This window comes from Rhinolophus ferrumequinum, chromosome 4 (assembly GCF_004115265.2).
Source record: "Rhinolophus ferrumequinum isolate MPI-CBG mRhiFer1 chromosome 4, mRhiFer1_v1.p, whole genome shotgun sequence".
NCBI lineage: Eukaryota > Metazoa > Chordata > Mammalia > Chiroptera > Rhinolophidae > Rhinolophus > Rhinolophus ferrumequinum.
In genome coordinates, this window is record NC_046287.1 from 94,324,978 (window position 1) to 94,347,120 (window position 22,143).

The 22,143-nt window shown below is 32.6% G+C and overlaps 1 protein-coding gene across 1 annotated transcript in view; it reads right to left on the minus strand.

Annotated features, from left to right (window-relative positions):
* NBEA (neurobeachin) overlaps window positions 1–22,143 on the minus strand; it is a 658,659-nt gene that overhangs the window by 515,005 nt on the left and 121,511 nt on the right. Inside the window, 1 exon segment of the mRNA XM_033103847.1 lies at window positions 6,615–6,723. Coding sequence (XP_032959738.1) covers window positions 6,615–6,723 — 109 coding nt within the window.

The following is a 22,143-nucleotide window of genomic DNA, read 5'->3' on the forward strand; positions in this document are numbered from 1 at the left end:
ATACATTCTATTTTTATTCAGTAATAATGGTTTCAAGAACATTATCTGATAAATTCTACTTTTATGTTTTCAACTCTGAAATAGAACCTTGAGATCCTGTTCCTAGATAAGCATTCTCAGAGATCAGATCTTATCCGATAAAAATTATCATGTTTTTATAAAGAACAGTAAAGGAATATAAAATCAGATTGACCATTATGAAACTATTGATTTGAGGAAGTAATTCATAATTTGAAAACAAGTTTTCAACTTGTTCCACGTTATAAGTTATGTTAGAAGCATCACAGGATGCCTTCCACATTACTAAAAAAAAATGTGTCCGTTTTGTTTCATAGCAATTAATGTCATTGGGTAGTAATTTTTACTTCTAAAATTGATCTTTAGGAAATATTTTTCTAAAATTGTGCTTTGTAATTAGCCCACTTAAACTCCTACTCAACAAAAAATTAATGTTCTCTTTAACGTCATGTTCTATTTACCTGTAAGTAGTACATATTCCTTCTGCCTTGTGTTGCTGTTACTTATTCACACATCTTTGTTGCCTGATATAAAAATGGATACTATCTTATTCATCTTTATCTGTCTGGTGCCTGCCATAATTCTTCAGTAAATGTTTAACTAAATGCATGGCAAATTAAAAAATACAGTAAGACTAGAACAGATAAAGCAAAACTGATTAGAAGAGGAAAGGATGAAAGACATCCAACTCTGTTTTAATGTGTTCAGTTTGATTGATTTCTTTAAAATATTTTTTTTAATTTTATATTTGCTTTCATTTTCTCAAGTAAAGCTATTTTTAAAAGAAATTCATACTTGGATACTTTAGTTATAAATCTGTAAAATGCAAGCTCTGTAATGTACACTATATGACATTACTTGTGTGTGGTAACTGAATACATATTTTGTAAGAAGTACTATATGAGATGCGACTAAATATATTTGGAAGTAGAATGTGAGAAACTAGAAAGAAATTATAACTAAATCAAATAGGAGCAACAGATGTAACAGAGAAATTACTACTCAGTTAAGACATCTTTCCCACATTTAGAGCAGCCCACGACAGAATGGATTGCCAGAAATGTTCATTTGTACTGCGGAAACAATTCTATATATACAGAACATGCATTATATGTTAATTAAATTATGGAAATGATTTTAATTAGTAGAGGTACATCATAAAGTAGTTGATATTCAATATCCATTTCACTCCTCCTGGGACACCAAGATTGAGCTCCAAATATACTATATGAATATCCTATATGAATCACTTGTATGTTGTTAACAGGGGCAGGAAATGATTGGTTCAGAGACCCAGCATCAAAATTTTCATGGCAACGATTAGTTCAAAGTAGGCCAAGACCTAGGCTGATTAATCAAACTGGAGGGGAGGCTCTTGTTCAGGAATTGGGAGAAAGGCACTCTCTCTCCCTCCACCAAGGTGGGAAGGCCTAGAGCACCAAGTGCACCTGGCAATCTTATTATCACCTGGATAGCAGCTCTAGCATAAATCATTACAGATGGCAGAGCAGAGATACAGAAAAAACCTGGGTCTTTCATGACGTAACCGAGACTCAGATAACCAAACCCTGAAGCTCCATTTACTGCATGCATGTTTTGCTGGCTATACTGATCTCTCCAATCTTCCCCTTGGTAGGTTCTATTTCTCCTTGGTAGGTTCCCTCGCCTATTGGCTTCCAGTTGGGTTTGACTAGCTTGAGACACCAGCAGGAAATTAAAGGATGGGAAAAACTGAATTGCGGTATTTATTTCCCTGGCTTCACCCCTTCAGCTCAATACATTATATTCCCCTTTTGAAGGCCATACTCCAATCAGGTACATTTCTCCTATAGCTGCAATAACTTACTCTGAGTTATGCTAAACGCTCATCCCTCATCTCTTCAAACCATGCTGATTCCCCCTAACAATACTCACAGCTTTCTAGCGAGCCTTGCATTAAACTCTTCTCAACAGTACTGACAGGCCACCAATCACCAGACTAAGTTACATTAGCAAACATACTTCTTTGTTTAAGTCACTTTGAATAAAAATTTTTATTAACCACAACCAAAAATATTGATTATATAATATAGACTCTAAATTTTCTAAAAACTCACACTTTGGCAAAATACAACAAAACAAAAATACCTTAAAAGTTTTTCATGGAACAGTATAAATGTGATTAATAAGAAGTTCTCTTATTAGACTACCTTCCTTTATAACTAACAACTTCTAAGACAAAGAGATAAAGCTAAGACAGTTAACCATTAACTTGTTATTCACTGATGACAAAATAAAAATTGAACCTTTATTTACACGACACATGACAGCTGATGCTTAAAAATAAAATAGTGTAAACATTCATCTGATAGTTGAAAAGGCTATTCTTTTTAAGCAATCAAACAAGCATACAAGTGTTTTTCATTTATGTAATTCAATAAGTATTTATTGAGGCAGGCACGCTTTTATGTGTTCAAGATACAGCAATAAGGTGTGAAAAAAATATATTGTCCCTGCTTTCATGAAGTTATGTTCTAGTGAAAGGAGGCAGAAAATAAACAAGTGAAAAAAAAAATGTCAGAATGGTGCTGTAAAAAATTAGCAGAGTAGAGAGTGATGGTTATAGAAGCGGTACTATTCTACTATTCTATTTAGAGTGATCAGGGAAGATGTCTTTGATAAGGTGTCTGTCATAAGCAATATCCTAAATGAAGTGTAGAATCAAGCAAGCCATGTGGTTTATCTATGGGAAAAAGCAATGAGAAAACAATGCAAAAAGCCCTGAGATGGACACATTTTAGTTTTTACAAGGAAGGCAAAGAGCCTTTTGTATGGTCAGTGCGGCTGCAACAGAGAAAGCAAGGAGAATATTAAGACACGTAGAAGTGAGACTTGGGACTTTTTTACTCCAAGAAGGTTGAAGTAGTTAAGCTCTGGCATATTTTAGAGCACTAGTCTGACTACAAGTGAATAAGATAGGGAAACCCACTATTAGAACTTCGATTCAACACCATACTGAAAGTCTTAGATAGTACAATAAGGCAAGAGAAAAAAAATAAAAAAGACTAATTAGAAAGAAAAATACTGTCATTCTAAGACACATGATTCTCTACAAAGAAAATTTTTTGGAGAAATCTACAAAGTACTAGATTTTGAATAGCAAGATCAGTATATAAAAGGTCAATATAAACACCAAGTATATTTCTATATACCAATGACAAAAAACAAAAATTTAAAGCATCAAATATAAGAAAAAATCAGAAAGTTTTCCACTCAGAAAACTTCCAAAGCGACCTAAATAAATAGAAAAATATACTAAGTATATGAACTAGAAGATTCAACATAAAAATAACAATATAATACAATGAAAATCCTAGCATGTATTGGTGAACACTGACAAGCTGATGTATATGCTAATGCAAAGACCCAATAATAACCAAGGCAATTCTGAAGAATAAACTAGATGACATACTATGAGTTATGAAGATGTACTAAAAAGCTATACAAATTAAGACAGTGTTATACTCCCTGAAAAATAGAAAAATAAATACAACAGATAAGACCCCGGAATTAATCCCATTTCTATATGGTCAGCTGATTTATTGCAAAGATTAGATTGCAATGCAGTCGAAAATTGTCTTTCCAATAAACAGCACTGGACCAGTTAGATATAGAGGTGTGTGTGTGTGTGTGTGTATATATATATATATATATATATATATATATATATATATATATATATATAGGGGGGGATTGAGAGAGAGAGAAAACTGTAACCCTTATACCTCATGCCATACAGAAAATTTAACTCCAAATGGATTGGAAATATAAATGTGAAAAAATAAAAAACCCACAATTTTTGAGTCCCATGGCTTTGAAATACATATGGATCTAAAATAGGCTAATCATAAAAGAAAGTGAAAATTTGACACATATTAAAATTAAGGACTGTTTTTCATCAAAAACATCACTAAGAGAATGAAAAGGCAGCCACAGAGGACAAGACATTTCCCATACATACTCAACAAAGGACTCAAACCCGGGACATATACAGAATTTCCACAAATCAATAAGAAAATGACAGACAATCCAAATGAAAGCGGCTAAGGGTAAACACATTGAACAGGTGTTTAACAAAAGAGGATAACGAAAAAGACAAACATATGAAAATGCTCAACTTACTTTGTCATCAGGGAAATGCAAATTGAAACCACAATGTGATATACACGTAAATGGAAGACTATCTTTGTAAATCATATACCTAATAAAAGATTAGTATATAGAATAAAAACCTCCCACAACTCACTAATAAAAAGATAAATACCACAATAAATAAATAAATAATCTAAAAAATATTTTAAAAGACAAATACCCATTTTTTAAAAATAAAGTACTGAATAGACATTCCACACACACACACAAATAGGCAATGAACACATGAAAAGGTTCTCAATATCCTGAGACATCACAGAAATGCAAATAAAAAATGATATATTTCAAAACCCCGAGGAAGGCTAAAGTAAAAAACATGAACAATTACAAGTATTGACAAGGATGTGAAAAAATTGAAAACCTCATACAGTGCTAATGGGAATTTAAAGTGGTGGAAATTCGGAAAATAGTCTGGTAGTTTCTCAAATGGTTAAACTTAATGTTACCATAGGACCCAGCAAATCAATTCATAGGTATCTACCTAAGAGAAATAAAAACATATGAGTACACACAAACTTATATTTGAACATTCATAGCATCATTATTCATAGTAGCCAAAAGATAGAAACAACACAAATATCCATACACACACACACACACACACACACACACACACACACACACACAATGCGATATCATCCAGTCATAAAAAGGAGTGAAATTCTGATATATACTACAAAATAGATGAATCTTATAAGCAATATCCTAAGTGAAAAAACACAGATACAAAAGAACAAATATATGATTCCACATTATATGAAATACCTAGAATAGGCAAAATCAGAGAGACAAAAAGTAGATTATAGGTTGCCTTGGAATAGGGGGTCTTAGAGGGAGTAGGAAAAATTGACAAAAGCCATGAATACCTCATACACAGAAAAAATGGATGTCCAATAAATATATATATAAATATGTCCAATCTTATTCAAAATCTTTTAAAATGCAAATTAAAACCACAATGACATAACATTTATATTCACTAAATTGACAATATATTTTTAAGATTATTAATTCTGAGAAAGAGGAAGAACTACGTCTATATATTTAATTTAAAGTCTTTTCACAATATTTCGAACTTTAAGCTAAGTGTTAATTGTAAAAACAAAAAAGGCTCACTTTAGAATTATGCTGATAAACCCTGAGTAAATACGAAAACTGTATTTAAGGAGCAGTTCCTGACAGGGATCTTGTCAGGAACTTTGTAACCGTCGTGTTACAAAGACATTTCATTACATAGCATTCATATAAAATGAAATTTAACATAAATCTTCTAAGCACTTCTTAATATTAATACTCTGAATATAGGAAAATAGTTTTCCATGATTAAAAAACAACTGTAACAGTCTTAATGAAAATCTTAATAATGTTACATAAATAATTATCTCAATAAAGAAATTCTGTCAGTGATCGATCTACCACTCCTCGGTCACCACTCCTTCCAGTAAGGAGAGTCCTGTGTCAAAGAAATGACAGATTACAAAGATTTCAAATGTAGAATAATCTGAGGTGAAAAAACTATCTCCAAAAGTCTTCTCGATTTTATTTCCCAAGAGAAAAATAAGTTTGTTCTTTTTAGTGAAGGTTTCATCTTGATTATTTCTCAAAAGTTCCATTTTCAGAGCAGCTAAATGTTAGAGTTAACTAATAACAAGAGGTCTGAGAGAGCTAATGGGGTAATAAATATTTCTTTAGGAAAACAAACATACTTTCATTCATGAAATTCCATTTTAATTTTTAAAGGAAATCACACAATACCAGCAAACTCCTGTAAGACCATTATCAGAAATTCAGCAATCATTATATAATAGCATAGGTATGACTAAAGCAAAGGTCATAAAACCAGGACATAAATGACACAAGACAGGAAAAATTAAACCCATCTAATTTGTATTGTTTATACTATGTACTGATTAGAGAAAAGATACTTTAAATATTCAAATACATTAAAAGCAGTAACAAAGCACAACATACTATTTCTGTTGTTAAAAAATAAAGATTTGTTACCTTATAATTGAAAAATAAAGCTAAAATAACAAAGTAAATCAAATAAAGCAAAGTTGATAAAATCTCTTAGAAACTTAGTTTGAATAAAAATAGCAAAGAAACTAGAAAAAAAATATTTAAGAGAGAAAACCTGGAAACTTTGAATAGAAGTAAACAAAAGAATTTTCCTTTAGTTTCTATTTTCGTTCAAAATTTCTTAATTATACAGTATTCTAACACCCAGTTTAGTTCAATGTCTACACCACTATGTCTAAGCGCATAATATAAAAATGTGAATTAGCCCAAAAGATGGCCTCTGCACAGTCAATAGAAAAGGAAACTATAGAAAAAATATAATTAGTGATTGCCAGCTGTCTATCTGTGAAAGCTACACAATAAAACCATCATTACAAATCACTTACCTTTTCAAGTAAGTAGCCAATGACTAAAAAGCCTTTTCCACCCAGCATCTGTTCTTGCATGGCTACTGAACTTTTAAGTAGTTCAACCAGGAATGCCAAAAGAGTAGCACTGCATGTAAAGTACAGATAATTTTATTATGAAATCATCAAATGTTGATTATAAACATAGTGTTCAAATTCAGTATTTATTATGCCAAAAGATAACAACCATATGCAAATCTAATCTCTATTTTGCTAACAATGATAATCATACCTTGTATTATGCAGCAATATATTTTCTCACAAGCAAGAGAAAAGTAGTTTTATCACTTTAAAATTAAATAGCATAAATTGACACATAACTGTGTAGTTTTTTTTTACATTCCAAAGCAAAATATCAAAATTTACCTACACACATATATATTCTCTGCTTCTAGTAAATCTAACAAAAGAAACACACCCACAAATATGTCACTTGTCCATAACAAAGACTTTATTATAATATTCTTTGGAAGTACATGCTATCTTAGAGAATTTTATATATGTACACAAGATTGCTTTGGAAAAACATGCCTATATTTTAAATAAACATTTCATTTAGACCTATTTTTCATAAACAACTTATATTTTCCAAAAAACATCTAGGGAAATAGGCAATGTTACTTATGTCCACATATGACCTCAGGAAAAGTTCATGAGAGCAGAGAAAATGATTTATGTAATATTAAAATGAAAAGTGACAGTATACACAACACCTAAAAGCACACGAAGATATGTACAGGACAAACATAAAGCACTTAAGGTGTCTGTTGAATGAGGAAGAAACAAAAGAAAAATAAATGATTGCATTGAATTAAGTTTTAATAATGTATTACTTCACACAGTTACATAGAACAATTTGCAACGAGCAGCACTGATAGAAGATAGCATTCCTAATTATATGCTTACCGTAGTTTATAGCAATAAGTGACTATAAAACAGACTTTATCAGCAATTAAAATATTATCTATTTACAGTGCTTTACAAAGTATCCTAAACTGCCTTTTTATATTCGCAAGAATGGGTAAAATCACACACTACTAAATTTATTTCAAAAGCACAAGTACTCATTCCTACAAGAAATTAAGAAAATTTGGTAATGAGGAAAATTTGAAAATTATCAAGGCCCAAAAGGAATCTAAAGTTATTCTATCCTCTGAAGTCATTCCAGCTCTTCTGATTTCAATAGAAATGACAACACAGTTCTCTGATAATTGCCTATTCTTGTTCAAATAAGAAATAGTCTCATAAAAATAATTAATGGCAAAATTATCATTATCATTATTATAAAAAGCAGTAGTTTAATGGATTACATTTCCGCTAGAAAAAAATATAGTATATCTGGAAATAAAGTACTTCATTACAGGAAATTAAAATTCAATTACATTATCTAGCCCTGTATCTTTAAACCACAAAAAAAAGTAAACTAGTAATACAAATCAATTATATTCTTTCACTTTTTCCTAAAGTCAAAGGTAGACATTTACAAGAAAAATACAACTATCAACGAATTCCTTGGGATTTTTTAAATGTTTCCGTAAAGCAAAACAACTATTAAAATGGACTAGATTGTTTTAATAGTCAGACACTTCACAAATAATTGCTCAGATACTATTATACATGATACTTCTGCCTAAATGTTTAAAAAGAATGATGACAATTACTGCATAGAGATTACACAATTTCCTAATCATCTCATGAAATTCTTACCTACACCTGAGTTAGTGATTTAGAGAGAAAGATGACTAGGATTCCTACACATCACCACTGCCAAAAAGAAAGACTGGAAATGCATCACTATGGTCCCTGTGGTCCATGAAAAAAATGCAAAAAGCATTGCTTACAATAAAATCACTCTACTCTGTAGAACCATATAAAATTATAAGGATGCCATGGATTTTTATTTTCTTTTATGTCAGAAGTCAAAGGTAGACAGCTCTTGCTCACAAACATCTAATGAATTAACTCAGACTTCTAAACACAGTAGAGCTCCATTACAAAATCAGAAATATTAATTTCATCATTCCAAAATCTTAATACATGACTATGCTATCCACATGTTAATTTCACTTCAATTTTAACTATGACAAGTGAAAAGTCAAATGCATTCACTAACAAAGGTATTTTTAATTTACACCTAAAACCCAATGCAATAGCAATACCACATCTTTTCAAAAAATCTTTAAAATAGGTATATTTGACATGGTGGACGTAATAGTAAATAGATGACCATCTTCGAAGAGGTACATTTTCAAACATAATTTAACAAACTTACCAGTAACTAAAATGCATCGGATTGCTGCAGGGCTCACAATAAACTTGCAAAATTCTGTGTACTGCCATACAAAATTTCTCTCCATTCTTGCCTATTTCCAACTCCCCTAGATACAAAGGCAAATATAAAGGATACTTCAGCCCATTCCTATATCTCCTACATACCACTTCCTGTCTAGACACATCAGTTCTTCTGTGGGGGATCTAAATATAAAGGATAAATCAAAAGCAGGTATCTGTGTCAGCCAAAACTAGTATATAAAACATGGAACATTCTCTTGAAAAGTATAGCAATACCTAGAAACGATGTTCACGATATTTTACTTGGTAGACAAAAAGTGTTCTGATTTTTAAAGTAAAACTGCTAAACTTTTCAACAGACATTGTAACATATGTTCTGTAAGTAGAAATTCTACTTCAGAAATGGTTAAGGGTTTTTATTTCTGTCTCCTTTAAGGAAAATGACACTAATAATCTATAGAGTTATTTCTTAAAAATAATTACCATCTTCCAATTCTTTATAAGCTTCAATTAAGTTAGGAAATAATATGTATTTCAAGTGTCATACTTATAAATGGCTAGACCTTAGGAAAAAGGAAGGAAACAGTATAATAATACCTTTAATGGCTTAGTATATTTATTAATATCTCCAGAGCTTTCTAGTCCATATTATTAAAGAAACCAAAACAGTCTTGGCCCACAAATACCCAAGAATATTTAATAACTATGTATGAACATAACTAAATTCTGTTTTTAATGAAAAAGCACACTGTATTTAGGTTCCATTAAAATTTATATAAATACAGGTTTTTTACTTGGTTTTAAAATTACTTTATCCATTATTTATTTTTCAAAATAACTAATGTAGATAACTCATGTAATTTGAACCCAAAAGTTTTATTATTTGACGTGTCTTATTAATTAAAGATGAAATATATCATAAAGATAGACCTAATTTATAACTGAAATGATTAATGTTGAATATATAACCCAAGTGTCAATCAAAGGTAGTTCTTAGAATACAGAAACTGGCTTTTCCATTTACTTTGTACTGAAACAAGCAAAGTACCTCAGCTAGATGGTGTTTAAATATATTAAGAAGAGTGGAATTAATAATGTTAAAATTAAAGATTCCCCCTGAGATTTAACACCTCTTCTCTTTATGAAAGGATGTTTTTAATCTCTTAAGAAACACTACAGAGGAAAAGTAATTGTCAGAATAAATTCAGAAGCAGATTAAGTTCCAATAAGATTTAAGGTACCAGTCAGTGGGTAAAATCATTTGACTTTTTCATAAAGTTTCATCTCTTAGCCTAATTTAGTATTGACATACATTGAAATCTTGCAAAAGATAATGAAAATTATATAAAATATTTAATACCATAGTTTTTCTGCTATTTTGTACACTACAAAACTCTTCCAAGACAAGAGTAATCATAGCAGGAATAAACTGTAAAAGAAATCAACTCAAGTCCATCCCCAAGATAATTTCATACTCAATGCAATTAATTTCCATCAACACAAAAAAATCTCACAATAAGTTAGTCAAGTTAAATTCCTCCATAATTCAAAATTAGAAAGGTCTAAACCAAAAGTTTCTAACTCCACGTACATTTAATAGTCACTTTTAGACAATGTATTCCTGAAGATGCTATCTCAAAGACCACTGCCTACCTGCCTACATACATAAAGAATCCTAATACACAAACTGTCACATTCATCAGTTCAGACTCAAGTGGAGATATATGCCAAAATGAGTAGAATATATTTATCTGCAGAATCAAATAAGGAAAACAGTGAAATGCACACAGTAAAATGTAAGGACAGATGGAATACACTGGGTAGTACATGAAATCACTATGCCTGCCCTTAGCCATGAAATCTCTACTCAGTAATTTCTACATTTTCTTTCAGCCCCACAAGGAAACAGGCAGCCTTCTGAACTGAATTGCTACCTCTGTCATGGCTATTTAAGAGCATTCTTTAAAGGCTCTATTAGAAGGTAGTCAAGCTATTACACATTCTTACCTTCCTTTAGTAACAAATTTTGATTTTATATTCCATCAGCCTATTTTATTTCTGACAAAATATATTATAACCAAAAAAATCAGTGTTTATAAAAGTGTCATTGAAAAGTGTCACAATTTGTCTTACAAAGGAACAGAATTTAAAAATTCGTAGATGTAAATGAATTAATTCTAAACCTCTTATGACACAGTTATAGTAGTATATGGTATCTACCACTATTTATACTAGTGCTTTGTCTAAAAACAAAACAGTGTTTTGATCAGCTCCATTCATAATTCTCTATAAATAGTCGATAGATATTCACTAAAAAGGCTCCAATGTAAAAGAAGTAAGTCTCAAAGCGCAACAGTTTGCAATTTAACCCCTACCAACAAAGAACCACTCACAACGCTCTAAATGCCCTAGTCCCTTGATGAAAACTTCCTGGACATGTTACAAGTGGCAGCACCATTTTAGGAACAACACATAATCCAGAGTACATGAATACTTTACAAATTTAATGTAACTTCCTAACACCTAAGAAATTCAAAATTTCAAAGAAAAAACAGAAACAGGTTAGAATACACACGTGTGATCTTAACAACATATGAGTACTCTAATGCCCTTTGAGATTAAAACGTGCCACAGTAGGAAGACCAAATGGTGCTGGCTCCACTTTCAACCAAGCCCCAGCCTATTTAACAGAAGCAGGAGTAAAAATGTACCCTACAAGTGATGAAATTACCAAAGAAAGAAAATAATTGTTAAAACAGCTGACTACACACAAAGCTAAAATAATTATTTGATATTTAGGTTTTATATACTTGTATGCCCAGGAATTTTCTAATCTTGTTATAACTAATTTTATTTTTTAAATGATCTATGCAGGTAAACTGACTTCTTTGTTTCTTTTCTTTGTGTGTGTGTATACAATTCTGAGAACATTAGATACATAAATTTATAGAACCCCACCACAAGCAAGAAACAGACCAGTTCCATAACACCAAAACATTTATTTATCCTATCTCTCTACACTTTTGCAGTCACATTCTCCCAGCACTCATAACCTTGGGTAACTACTTCTCTCTTATCCATCACTCTAGTTTTGCCTTTTCATGAATATCATGTAAATGGAATCATATAGAATGTAATCTTCTGAATATCTCCTTGGCCTCAACATACTACCTTTGAGATTCATCCAAGTAATTGCATGTATCAAAAGTGTATTCCTTACAATTGCTGAATAGTATTCCATTGCTTGGTTAGATTAAAACAGTTGGTGTATACTTGATATATATATGTTTGACAGTAGTTATGAATAGGACTATATAAATGTTCATATAAGGGTTTTTACATGAACAACCCCCCAGAAATAGAAAGATTAATATGACAGGTGTATGTTTCACTTTATAAGAAACTACCGAACTGCCCGAGTGGCTGTACCACTGGGTCCCAGTTGCTCTTCATACTTGTGCCAGCACTTGACACCATGAGTATATTTTACTTTGTCCTAGGTGTACAGTTGTTATCTCATAGTGGTTTTAATATGCATTTCCCTGTTCGTTAGTGACGTGGGAGATCTTTTCATGTGCTATTCTGGCATCTTCATATTTCTCTGGTGAAGTGTCTGTTCAAGTCTTCTGCCAATTTTTAAAAATTGGATTATTGGATTTTATGTTTTCTTACTGAGGTTTGAAAGATTTAAAAATATATATTCTTGATATAAATCCTTCATAAAATAAGTGATTTTTCCATCATCTTCCTCCAGTCTGTGGCATGTCTTTTCATTGCATCTTTGGCAGAATAAAAGGTTTTAACTTTGATGAAGTCAAAATCAAATTTACCAATTATTTTCTTTTAATGCATCACGCTTTTGGTGTCATGTCTAAAACAACTTTGCCTAGCCTAGATTCCAAAGCTATTTCTCTTATGTTTTCACTAAAACTTCTACAGGTTTATATTTTACATTTAGAGTTAATTTTTTATAAGGTGTGAGGTTTATGTCGAGGCTCATTGTTTGGCATATGACTGTCCTTCCTCCCTTAGACTGCTTTTGCTCCTCTGCCAAAAATCAATTGTCCATATTTGTGCGGGACTGTTTCTGAACTCTATGCTGTTCCACTAATGCGTATGTCTGTCACTTTGCTAATACTACGCTGTCTGCATTATTATAGCTTCATAGTGAATTTTGGAGCCAAATAAGTATGATTCTCTCACTTTATTCTTTATCAAAATCATTTTAGCTACCCTAATTACTTTGACTTTCCATATAAATTTTAGAATCACCTTGCCTATATCAACAAACAAATCCAGCCAGGATTTTAATTGGTATTGTGTTAAATCTATACATCAATTTAATGACACCTTTACTACGTTGAATCTTCCTATATATGAATACAACACACCTCAATTTTTATTTTGGACTTTGATTTATTTCATCAGCAATTTGTAGATTTTAGCACATAAATCCTACACGTTTTGGACACATTTAAAATATTTAAAACTTTGAACCTCTGTTAAAGATATTTTAAATTTGGTTTCCTACTACACATTGTCAATACAGAGAAATATAAATTATTTTTATGAGAGAACCCTGTATCTAGCACTTGCTTACTAGTGCTAGAATTTTGTGTGCAAATTCATTAAGAATTTTTCTGTAGACAATTATGTCATCTGTGAAAAAGCATAGTTCTATTCTTTCCTTTCCAATATGCATGACTTTTACTTTTTATCTTGTCTTATTCAATGGCTAGAACCTCTAGTCTGGAACATATCCACACATGTACAGCTTAGGGCCAAGTTGATACATAATTTTATAGAGTAACGTTCACACACTCTTCCCTTTCAGTGATTTCCCTGATAATTTCTGGTTCTAGAGTCCCTCTTCTTAGTTCTGCTGTCAAAATGCTAGAACTTCAGTATCCTCACTGTGCTGTACACATCTACAACTCTGCCAATATCCAGGGCAAACCAGCTGTAAGAGGAAGAACGATTAAAAACAAGTAATAGAGAGGTTTTTAGTTCTGAAGGTAAGGAGCCTGGAAGCCACCACTCCATCCTCTCAAATAAAAAGCTGAACAGACTTAAAGTTCAACATTCTAGGATCCAAAAAGAGAGAGAGGAACAGGACGATTCGCTGCCCACAGATCGGAGAGATACACAGAGAATGATGGAAACCAGAGCAAGGACGCACATGTGGAAACCACCAAGGGAACCAATGCCCAGGTAGGAAAACCTGAACTGTAATTGATAAATTGCTGGAAGATGAATGCTACAACTTCCGTAGTCAGAGAGGCATCCACACTTATTGTGAGATTTATCTCCAGGAGCTAAACCAGGTTTCCATAGTCAATGTGAGAGGAAAATCTTCTCGGGCTTCCAGCAGGGGAAAGAAAAGGAACCATCGTGAAATACACCAGAGCACTTTGTTCTTAAAAAGGCCTGCCCTCAGGAGAAATTAGTTCAATAAACCTAACCAGCTAAGGTATTATTGGAGCCTAACAGACCTGGGGAAAGAAAATATCCAACGATAGCCAGGTCTAGTCATCTTCTCCTACCTAACAGGGTTGGAAAAGCTGAAAAACACTTCTGCAGTTCACATTCCGCAGGCACAGAATCATGGAAAGACCACGACCTAGTCACAGGACTGCAGACTGCTGCCTCACCCACACCTCGCCACCACACTTGTAAAGGCCTATTAACAGCAGCTCCTTTTTACCGGGACATCCCATCTCACTATCCACGAAAAAGACAAATAAAAAATAAGATCCAGATATGACTGGGATGTTGGAATTACCAGACTGGGAATTTAAAACAACTATGATTAATATGCTAATGGCTCTAGTGGACAAAATAGACAGCATGAAAGAACAAATGGGAAATGTAATCAGCCAGATGGAAATCCTAAGAAAGAAACAAAAAGAAATGCTAGCAATAACATACACTGCAACAGAAATGAAGAAGATCTTTGATGGGCTTATTAGTAGACTGAACACAACTGAGAAAAGAATCTCGAAGCTGGAAAATATATTAATAGAATACTCAGAAACTCAAAACCTCAGAGAACAAAAACTGAAAAAAAACGAACAGAATACCAAGAACTGAGTGAGGGGCAACTATAAAATGTGTAACATGTGAATAATGGGAATACCAGAAGGAGAAGAAAGATAGAAAGTAACGGGAGACATTTTTGAACGATAATAACTGCAAATTTCTTCAACAATTAGTGTCAAAAACTGAACCACACATAACAAAGCTCAGAAAACACCAAGCAGGATAAATGTCAAAACAACAACAAAATCTACACTTAGGGATACCACTTTCAAATTGCAGAAAGTCAAAGATAAAGAAAAATTCCTGAAAGAAGCCAGAAGGAAAAACATCTTACTTATAGCAGAAATAAGATAAAAAGGATATCCAACTTCTCCTCAGCAACCATGCAGGCAAGAAGAGAATGGAGTGAAATATATTAAAGCCTTGAGAAAAAAAAAAAAAAGAAACACCATCCTCAAAATCTGTACCCTGAAAAATTATCCTTCAAAAGTGAAGGAGAAATAATGACTCTGAGAAAACAAAAATTGAGGAAATTTGTTGCCAGTAGAATTGTCTTGCCAAAAATGTTCATAGAAATTCTTTAGAGAGAAGGAAAATATTACAGGTCAGAAACTTGGATCTACATAAAGACAGAGAACTGAATCAGAAGAAAGTGAAGGTAAAATAAAAACTTATTTTTTAATCTAAAGTGTTCTAACAGGTAATAGCTTGTTCAAAATAATAACATTGTATTTCATTATATATGGTCACGTGTATATATACATACAGACACACACAGAATTGACATGCTTATGTATGCTGATATATAAGTGAAATGAACGCAGCAAGGATACCAGGGGCAAGATAAAAGAATTAAGATTGTTTTGTTATTATAATGTATTCAAACTACTCATAAAATGGCATGGTGATATTTAGTAGTAGACTTGAATTAGTTGCAAACTCTATGACAATCACTAGAAAAAGTTTAAAAATTAAGTATAAGTGATATGCTAAAAAAAAAAAGGAGAGAAAATTTAATTACATAAAATGCTCAATTAACATCACAACAACAAATGAAGAGCAGAACACAAAATTAGGAACAAAAAGCAAGGCAACAAATAGAAAACAGTAACAAATATGGTAAATATTAATCCAACAATATCAGTAATCAATTTGAATGTCAATGTCTAAATATACCAATTAAAAGGCAGAAATTTTCAGAGTGAACTAAAAACCATAACCCACCTATATGTTGTCTATAACAAACCCACTTTAACTATAAAGACATATATGGATTGAAAGTAAATGGATGGAGAAAAATATACCACGGTAACATGAATCAAAAGAAAGCAGGAGTATCTATGTTATTTTCAGCAGTCTTCAAATCAAGGAAAGCCATCAAAGAGTAAGACGGGCATGACACAGTTACAACGGGGTCGATTTTCCAAAAAGACGTCACAGTTCTTAAGGTGCGCATGCTTAACAGCAGAGCATCAAACTACATGATGCAAAATCTGCTATAACTGCAAGGAGAAGGAGATGCATCCACTATGATAGCTACAGACTTCAACACCCCTCTCTCAGAAATGGACAAATACAGAAGGAAGAAAATCAGGACATAGTTGAACTCAACACTAACAAATTACTGGAGATAACTGGCATCTATACACTACCTTATCCAACAGCAGCAAAATACACATTCTTCTCAAGCTCAAATATAACATTCACTAAGGTAGACCAAATCTAGGGTAATAAACCACATCTTACAAGTTTAAAAAATAGAACTCATACAATACCTATCCTTAGATCAGAATGAAATTAACTAGAAATGAGTAACACAAAGATCTAGAAAATGCTACAATATGTGGAAGTTAAACATTATACTTTTAAATAACACATGGGTAAAAAAAAAAAAAATCACAAGAGATACTAAAAATATTTTGAATGAGAAAATGAAAACACAACTTCCCGAATTTGTGGAATGAAATTATTGCAGTGCATACAGGGAAATTTATAACATCTCATGTTGTGATATATTGTGATTTATAAAAAATATATATTTGTTTTTCATCCCCATTTCTGGCACAGAGTTCCTAAAGTCCTTGAAAATTTCTAAGTTAGGAGAGGAATAAAGGTGCTTTTTGTTATGTTAAGGAGGTAACTTTTGGAACTCACCTAAGAATGGGAGCTAGTTGCTGATTGGAGCAAACCATGTGATCAGTGGGTTGGAACTTTCAGTCCCACACCACCACTCCAAACCTCCAGTGAAGGGAAAGGCTCTGGATCTGAGTTGCATCACCGATAGGCAATAATGTAATCAATCAAGCCTCCAGAAAAACCCAAAAGGACAGGGTTCAGAGAGATTACGGGTGGTGAGCACGTGGAGGTGATGGCAGAGTGGCAGGTCTGGAGAGGGTATAGCAGCTCTACTGCCTTTCCCCACACCTCGCCCTATACATCTCTTCCATCTGCGTATGCATCTGTATCCTTTATCATATACTTTATGATAAATTAGTAATCCAGTAAGAAAAATGTTTCTCTGAGCTCTGTGAGCCAATCTAGCAAATTAATCAAACACCTGATTTATAGCCATTTAATCAGAATTACAGGTAACAACCTGAACTTGCTTCTGTCCTGTGAAGTCTGAGAGAGTTGTTGGAACCCCGCATCTATAGTCAGTTAGTCAGAAGCACAGCTGATAAACAGGACTTACAACTGGTGTCTGAAGGGTGTGTGTGTGTGTGTGTGTGTTGTGTGTGTGCGCACGCCCGTGCTGCGGAGAGGAGGTCATTCTTGTGTGATTGAGCCCTTAACTTGTGAGATCTGATGCCATCTCATCTCTGGTTGATAGTATCAGAATTGAGTTAAATTATAGGACAACAAGCTGGTGTCACAGAGAACTGCTTGGTGGTATGGGGGATAACTATCCCCCCATAGATTAGAATTGTGTGCTCAGACCTCCAAACTGCATATATATAGAAAAGATGAAAGGTTTAAAATCAATAATCTACGTTTCCACCTTAGAAAACTAGAAAAACAAAAGTAAAATCAATCCAAAGTAAACAACAAGAAAAGAAATCATAAAAATTAGAGTACAAAGAAATTTAAAAGAGAAAAATCAATAGAAAAAACTAAGGGGGCCAAAAGCTGGTTCTTTAAAAAGAACAGTAAAATTGATAAGCCTCTAGCCAGGCTAAGAAAAATAGAAAGCACACACAACATACTAATACCAAAAAATGAAAGAATGGATATAACTACAGATCCCATGGAAGTTAAAGAATAATATAGGTATAGTATGAACAATTCTATGGCCATAGATTTGGCAACATAGATGAAAGGACCAATTCCATTAAAAACACAATCTGCCAAAACTCACATAAAAAGAAACAGATTTTTCTGAGTAGACCTGTATCTTTTACAGAAATTGAATCAATAATCAATAATGTTTCTAAACAGAAAGCACCAGGGCTAGACTGGCTCACTGGTGAATTCTACCAAATACTTAAAGAAGAAATTATGGCAAGTCTCTACAATCTCTTTAAGAGCATAGAAGCAGAGGACTATTTCCTAACTCATTTTACAAGGCCAATGTCACTCTAAAACCAAAACCAGACAAAAACATTGTAAGAAAAAAACTATAGACTAATATCTTCCATGAACATACATGCTAAGATCCTCAACAAAATATTAGCAAATTGAATCAAAGAAAGTATAAACAGAATTAAACCAAGTGGGATATATCCAAGGTATGCAAGGCTGTCTCAAGATTCAAAAGTCAATTGATTCAATCCATCACATCAACAGGCTAAAAAAATCCATCACATTAACATGCTCATATCAGCAGGTGCAGAAAAAGCATTTGACCCAATCCAGCAAACATTCATGGAAAAAACTCTCAGTAAACTAAGAACAGAGAGAAACTTTCTCTACAGCTAACATCATCCTTGATGAAAAACTCCAAGCTTTACCACTACAATCTGATACAAGGCAAGGATGTCCCCTCTCACCACTCCTTTATGACACTGTACTAAAAAGAAGTCCTCGCTAAATCAGTACGACAAGAAAAAGAAACAAAACATCTATCTACAGATTGGATAAGAAGACATAAGATTCTTTGTTTACAGATGACACAATTGTCTATGTAGAAAATCTGAAAGAATCAATGAAAAGCTCCTGGAACTAAATATTTTATAGCAAGTTTACAGGTACAAGGTTAATATAAAACACTCAATTGCTTTCTTATATACCAACAATGGACAAGTGGAATTTGAAGTTAAAACACAATACTAATTACATTAAGCACACCAAAAATGAAATACTTAGTTAAAAATCTAACAAAATATACGCAAGACCTATGAGGAGAACTACAAAACCCTCAATAATGAAATCAAAGATGAACTAAATAAATGAAGAGATATTCCATGTTCATGGATAGTAGGGTTAAATATTGTCAAGATGTCAGTTCTTCCCAACATGATCTATAGATTTGTTGCAATACCAATCAAATCCCAGTAAGTTATTTTATCAGCATTGACAAACTGATTCTAAAGTTTAACGGAGATGCAAAAACCTCAGAATAGCCAACACAATATTGAAGGAGAACTAAGCTGGATGACTGATGCTATCAACTTCAAAAACTATTATAAAGTTATAGTAACCAAGATAGTGTGGTATTGGTGAAAGAATAGACAGATCAATGGAACAGAATAGAAAGCCTAGAAATAAACACTTATAAATATAGTCAACTGATCTTTGACAAATGAACAAAGACAGTTAATGGAGCAAAGATAGTCTCTTCAACAAATGGTGCTGGAACAAATGGACAACCATATAAAAAAGTGAATCTAGAAACAGTACATAGACTCTTTACAAAAACTTACTCAAAATGAATCACAGACCTACATGTAAATGCAAAACTAAAAACTAGAAGATAACAAGAGAAAACCTACATGACTTTGACTATAGCGAAGACTTTTTAGATACAACACCAAAAACATGATATATAAAATAATTGGTAAGCTAGACTTCATTAAAATTAAAAAGTAATGATCTGAGAAAGACAATACCAAGAGGCTTAAAGGGTAAGCTACAGACTGGGAGAAAATATTTGCAAAAGATACATCTGATAAAGAACTGTTATATAAAATATACAAAGAATTCTTAAAACTCAACAATAAGAAAACAAATACCCCAACTAAAAAATGCACCACATGTACCACAGACATTAACAAAAAAGATATACAGATGACAAGTAAGGATATGAAAAAGTATCTTACGTTTTATGTCATCATTAAAATGAAAATTAAAATGATAAACAACGACACACCCACTAGAATGAACAAATTCCAGAACACTGACAAAACCAAATGCTAGTGAGGATGTTGAGAAACAGGAATTCTCATTAATCTTTGGTGAGAATGCAAAATAGTACAGACACTTTGGAAGACAGTGTGAAGGTTTCTTGCAAAACTAAACATCTTTCACCATATGATCTAGCAATCATGCTCCCTCGTATGTACCCAAAGGAGCTGAAAACTTACGTGTACATCCACACAAAACCTGCATACAAATGTTTACAGCAGCTTTATTCCTAACTACCCAAACCTGGAAGCAACCAAGATGTCCTTCAGTAGGTTAGTGGATAAATAAACTGCGGTACATCCAACAATGGAATGTTACTCAGTGCTAAATAGAAATGAGCTATGAAGACATGAAAAGACATGAAAGAATCTTAATTGCATATTACTAAGTGAAAGAAGCCAATCTGAAAAGGTCACACACTGTATGATTTCAACTATATGACATTCTGGAAAAGGCAAAGATATGGGAACAACACAAACATCAGTAATTCGGGGGTCTGGGGTGCAGAGGAAAGCACAGCGGATTTTTAGGGTAGTGAAAATATTTGCTATTGTAATGATCAGTACATATAATTAGACTTTTGTTCAAACCCACAGAATGTACAACAAGAGTGAACTCTAGGATAAACTATGGACTTTGGGTGACTATGATGTATCAATTTAGATGTATCCTTTGTAAAACAAACCAAAAAAAAGTACAACTCTGGTGAGTGATAACGGGGAGTGTATGTATGTGTGGGAAGAGGGAGAATATGGAAAATCTCTGTAAATTTTTATTGTAAACATGAAACTGCTCTAAAAAATAAAGTTTTTTAACGAAAATAAAAATAATTTTTAAATTGAAAAATAAAAAGAATGTTTAAAACAACAGAAACTGTGCAGAGGAGGATAAGTTACACATGATTTGGGTATATAAGCCTAACTAGAAGGCAGCGAGTGAAAAAGCTTTGGAAGTTGTCAGCCTAGCTAATAAAACCATGCTCCTAGAAACAAATTAAAAGCCAATAAAATTGTAACACTAAATTAACTAGAATCTCCTGATGACGCTCTATGAATTCTTTTCTTAAAGGTTTCACTTGCTGCGCATACTGGTCGTCACATCCAGAAGAGAGAAAGGGAAAAGAGCCTAAACATTTCAGAACTCTTAGTATCACACTCACATTCCATCAGAAATATCCTGAGCTTTTGAGGATGAATTGTAAATATTCAGGCATATGACACTATTCCTTGTAAAAGTAAATAATGTTAATTTTATTTTTATACTATGACTACCATAAAATCAGTATAAATGAAACAATTTACCATAATTATTTTCAAAAGGAACGTAAAGGTATAGAAAAGTTAAAATAAATGCTATTCCATGAATAAAATAACAATACCCTCGGTTTCAAGATATGGTGGAAATATTGAAGGACAAGCAGATGTGGAGATGCAAACTAGAAGAAAATTAAGGCAAGTTTGTTAAAGATGTGTCCCTTTTCTTCCTTTTTTTGGTCAAAGATAAACCAGAAGTGTTTAAGGGGCAAAATTATGTGTAGTAACCTGAAACAGCACAAAGTAATGTAGCATTAAAATTGGATTTCACTAAATTTAAAGGAAACGTTTTATGGAAGAATTACTGTAGAAAAGCAAAAGCAATTGCCTATTATGAAAAACACTTAAAATTGCTAGATGTATTATAAACTTTATTACTAGATATCTTTGTGCAGGTAGGCTCCTTTGAGTAAAAAGGATTTACCTGCCAACGAAGAAAAAATCAGTAGAACATCACATTAAAATTTCCCTGTTTCAGGCAGAATAGTTAATGTCTTTTATTTTATACACCTTACAAATTAATT